Raw genomic sequence first — 4,686 nt, 5'->3', positions numbered from 1 at the left:
TGTATACTGTAGTACGGATACTGCAGGGGAGTAAACAATAGTGTGAAACTGGCCTTAAGGGGGAACTAGACCTAAGAAGAGTGGTATTGCCAAGCATTGCATGAGTGTCATGTTGAATTTTTGGTTCCTCAGCTATCCAATTGTATTGTAGTGATCTCACAGTCTCCTCTAAGCTACCATACAAGAACAGGAAATCACACATTTCAGGTAACAGTTTATTTGCACATATAAAACTACATCTGGGAAGAAAAATAGCCCACCATTATATCAATAATTAAGTCCAAGAGCTGACTTAAGGGCACCGCGGTTGGATTCACTGGCATCTGACGTCTACCAGGGAACAACTTTCTTTTCGCTGACCAGCTCCCCATATGGCGAATTCGCTAAAACAGGAAGAAGGGCCAAATATACTGGGGTAACAGCACCTTCATCTGGGGACTTTGTGGCATTTGGACCTGCCATATCAGTTCTCACCCACCCTGGACAGCAAGCATTGAGTATAATGCCCTCCCCCTTCCTGGTCTCCTTTAACTGACGAGCTTGAATTCTGGACAATACTGTTACACCGATTTTGGACACCCCATAAGAAGTGTTTGGCCAGCCCTTTTCTTGATGGACTCCGTTTTTGGCATCTTCCACAAACTTTTGCATCAGCTTCACCAGCTCGTCCTCAGTGATGGTGTCACTGCGGAACTTCTCCTGAAGTTCAGGGCTGCACTTGGCGAGGGCTGAGGGGCTGACCATGCTGGAGACATTGACAACTCTTCCTGTAAGAGAACAAATATATGGCGTTTATGAAGCGCCATAGAAAATTGATGCCGGCTGTAAGCTATTTACATGATGTCTATGGGGGCTATAAACCCTCATCTTTATCCTGATGTTGGGTGGGATTTCTCCTTCCTGATGCTATTGTTTCCCACTGTGGTAAAGGAGGTACATGGCAACCGCTCATCTCCCCTGGGCCCCCATAAAATTATTCCAGCTGAACTGACCATCTTAATTAAAGTGTTTATCCGCAGGCGGGGATGGGGACGAGCCTCCCTAGCATCGCGGGTGACGCTAGGGAGGCTCGTCCCCGTCTGCCATTGGCTGCTCGCCCCGAAATTGGATAACCCCTTAAAGTCTACAGCTGGCTGGCACCAATTTTGCAAATATGGGACAATCCTTTTCAGAGAAGATGAAGGAGAACTTTAAAGAGGTTTAATATTAATATTGATATTGATGACCTATCCTCATGATAGGTCATCAATACCTGACTGGTGGGAGTCAGACACCCGGCACTCGTGACGATCAGCTGTTTGAAGAGGATCGGCACGTCCTCCTCTCAGCTTAACAAACACAGCGCCGTACATTGTATAGTGGCTGTGCTTGGTATAGCAACTCAGCCCCATTCACTAGAATGGGACTGAGCTGCGTCTAGGCCATGTGATCGATGAACGTGAGGTCACTGGCCTAGGAAGGGCCCACAGCGCTCATGGCTTTAAACAGCTGATCAGTAGCGGGAGAATAAGTCATCAATATTACACACCTGGACAACTCATTTAAATAGTCCATTCCCATCACTGTATACTTACCATTTGGTTTAATCAGTGGAAGAAGCTCATTGGAAACATCTAGAGTGGCAAAGAAGTTGGTCTTCAAAGTAACTTCTGCTTGGGTGGCAAATGGAGTTGTGTCAGCAACTGGAAAAATCGAACATGGAAACATGAGATTTGGGCCATGTTTAGGTCCAGTAAGTTGTATATTTTTAGTACGTCATCAATGAAGAGTAACAGACATGTGTGATCAATTTTCTACCGGGAACACAAGGACAAGGCCCTATCAACTGTTCTTGTTATCAGTGGAGGCCATTCATAGCCTATCAATTCAACTAAAGGCTCATGCACACAACCATTGTTGGCGGGTCCACAATAAACGGGCACGGGCCGTTTGTGCATCACATCACGGATGTGAACCCATTCAGGTAATGAGTCCGCAATCCGAAAGGTACGGTGTGGAACGGAGGCACAGAACCCTAAGGAAGCACTACGGAGTGTGTATCCCTTCACACCGATTTTTTTGCGGTGCAGATGGATCACAGACCCATTCAAGTTAAATGGGTCTGTGCCAGCCACATGGATGGTGGCCATGCATTTGTGGTCCCAATACATGCAACAGGCAGCACATGTTCATATGTATGAGCCCTAATGACATTGTGGAAAAAACCTTTTGTAGTAAAAGGATACAGAAAGTAAAATAAATTATACAAGTAAAGAATAATAAAAGGATGTGTCTGTAGACTGTGGTACTTCTGGTTCCCCAGCAATGTCTAGTCGGGGAAATCACAAGCAGATGTTCTATGGATTTCTTCTTTACACTAAACTGACTTGTTTTACTTCCATTCCACTCAGCATGAAGGTTAGTGGCCCACGCATGTAGCCACATTAGGGATCCATGTTGAAACATAGTGCCTGTAGCTAGGGTAATAAAAGGGATATGCGCAGCCAATGGACACATTGAAAATCCCAAATTCTTACATAGGGCATCAGATTATTTCCAGATTCTTCACAGATCCATATCAAAACATGAAGAACACGTTGTACTTTAAAGGGGTTCTCCAGGACTTAGGACAGGCCATCAATATCAGATAGGTGAGGGTCCAACACCCAGCACACCCACCAATCAGCTGTTTGCAGGAGCTCGGGGGCCAGAAACAGCTAATCGGCAGAGGGCCCGGAGTCAGACACATGCCAATCTGATCTTGATGACCTCTCCTAAAGATAGTACATCAATAATTGGAACTCATGGTTGCTACAGGAGAAGGCACTTGATTGGACATCCTTGAACATCCAAGAATCCTACACCAACATGTAGAAACTGAAATTTGAGACATTTAAGGAATGCCCCAAAAAGGATTGTTACGCCCACAAAAATGGCCACTATGAGGCGGGGCTTGCATAAGCCCTGCCCCTATCACAGCTCAGTTTGCGAGATTATTCCGGCAAAATTGGAATTGTGCTATAATTTTTCACTATTAAAGGTTTTCTGTCTTCATTTCCTCTAAGAGATCTCAAAAGATAGAGGGTGTCCGATGAAGTGGCATCAAGCGTAAGAAACCGCCACTAATAAAGTACGTCTTCTCGAAGCTCAAATATGGAGCGGTGGAGAATCTTGAAATATTCTGATGCTCCTTGTGAGAATATTCTATTGCTCGAGGAGTCTGAAGCAGGCTGTGTAAGCTTTCATCTAGTTCTAGGGTGTAGCTGAACCTGGACTTTAGTCTCACACAGATTTCAGCTAAGCAGAGTTTTTTTATTTTATGGTGTGCCCATTCTGTCCCTCCGCACTTCTCCTATTTTATATGGACGCCATGTGCCATCACAAGGCATATGGGAGTATACAGCAATGCTTCTAAGGCACAAATATTTCCTGATTCCAATGACCAATATGTTTTCAGTATGGACCCCAGAGATACAATCCAGTGGGGCCCCATGTATGGTATGGAACTGTGATTGGATAGGATTAAAACCCCCATGGGAGCTGTAATTAGCATCCGTTAATTTAGTGTCCTAAATAGAAGAAAAAAACTACTTTATGATAAAATGTGAGAAGGCAAATAAAACCAGAAATACAGGTTATAGAGAAAACCCAGCTCAGCATGACTGTGCATTTATACAGCTACCAAGACAAGAGCGCTGTCCCCTCTAATCATCACGCTATGGCCTCCTGAAGACTGTGCAGAATTACACATGTATGGAGAGAAATTGGGAGGGCTTCGAAACATGGTAGAAAGTTATGAAAATACGGAACCACACTCGCTGAAAACTTTGTCCCTGTCTAGTGGTATTTATTTTTAAGATGTGGATCACAGGTGACGGCATGCAGCAGTATTTTGTCTTGCACCATTTCCATTAACATCAGTGGGATCTGTCGGCACCAGTTCTGTATGTCATTTAACAGACCTGGCGCTTAATTCCTTTACTATTTTATTTTGCTTTTCTGGTCCTAGACCAGAAGAGAAAAATGGAAAATATGCCAGATATGTGAACTTACTCATAAGTGGAAGGACTTACCTTTAAATGCAATTCCTGCGTTATTGATCAGCACGTCCAGCCCGCCATACTTTGCCTTCAGGAAATCCCTTAGAGCCTGGATACTGGTCAGGTCATTGATGTCCAGCTGATGGAAGAGCGGGGACAACCCCTCATTATTCAGGGCCTTGACAGCTTCTTCTCCAAGCTTGGGGTTCCTGGCTGTCAGATACACGTCTCCCTGGAACTGCTTGCACAAGGCCCTGACCACAGCCAGCCCGACTCCTTTATTGCCCCCTGTGACTAATGCAACCTTCACGCCGGCCATGCTGATAGTGACTGCAACAACGTGCACGAGAAGAGCGAAGGAAATGCACAGTGCAGGAGGCAGACAGGGCTTGTTATAACAGGAGGCAGTGATGGCAAACTGCTCCTCCCTGCAAGGCCAGGGCTGAGGTCTTCCTCATTCTTATAGAGCTGTGTGATGCTGCTGCCATCTGCTGGTCACAGAGGTGAACTACTGTACTAGGTTATGCACATATTCACACTGCAGTGACATACCCACTTCTCCCAAAAAATTTGGTATATTTGGCTTTCGGGTGAAATTTATGGAAAACGTAAACAGTTCACGCTATAGTGATATTGTATCATGAAAGTAGGACATTTAAGTAGAAGC

General features: G+C 44.9%; 1 protein-coding gene across 1 annotated transcript; it reads right to left on the bottom strand.

Moving 5' to 3' along the window:
- Positions 1-201: 201 nt before the first annotated feature.
- On the bottom strand, positions 202-4,425 carry LOC120994503 (carbonyl reductase [NADPH] 1-like). The gene is made up of 3 exons (XM_040423123.1): positions 4,053-4,425; positions 1,575-1,682; positions 202-767 (listed from the first exon to the last, which is right to left on the bottom strand). The coding sequence occupies exons 1-3, from the start codon at positions 4,336-4,338 to the stop codon at positions 331-333; spliced, it is 831 nt and encodes a 276-aa protein (XP_040279057.1). The 5' UTR covers positions 4,339-4,425; the 3' UTR covers positions 202-330.
- Between the last annotated feature and the right edge of the window lie 261 nt (positions 4,426-4,686).

The sequence above is a fragment of the Bufo bufo genome, chromosome 3 (assembly GCF_905171765.1).
Source record: "Bufo bufo chromosome 3, aBufBuf1.1, whole genome shotgun sequence".
NCBI lineage: Eukaryota > Metazoa > Chordata > Amphibia > Anura > Bufonidae > Bufo > Bufo bufo.
This window is presented reverse-complemented; position numbering and strand designations above follow the sequence as displayed.

Bases quoted from the DNA above. Each gene is read 5' to 3' on its own strand.
- LOC120994503 (XM_040423123.1), bottom strand. From the start codon at position 4,338: ATGGCCGGCGTGAAGGTTGCATTAGTCACAGGGGGCAATAAAGGAGTC. The intron at 1,683-4,052 runs GTAAGTCCTTCC...CGATTTTTCCAG, and splicing joins CGCAGGAATTGCATTTAAAG to TTGCTGACACAACTCCATTT. The intron at 768-1,574 runs GTAAGTATACAG...GTTCTCTTACAG, and splicing joins TCCACTGATTAAACCAAATG to GAAGAGTTGTCAATGTCTCC.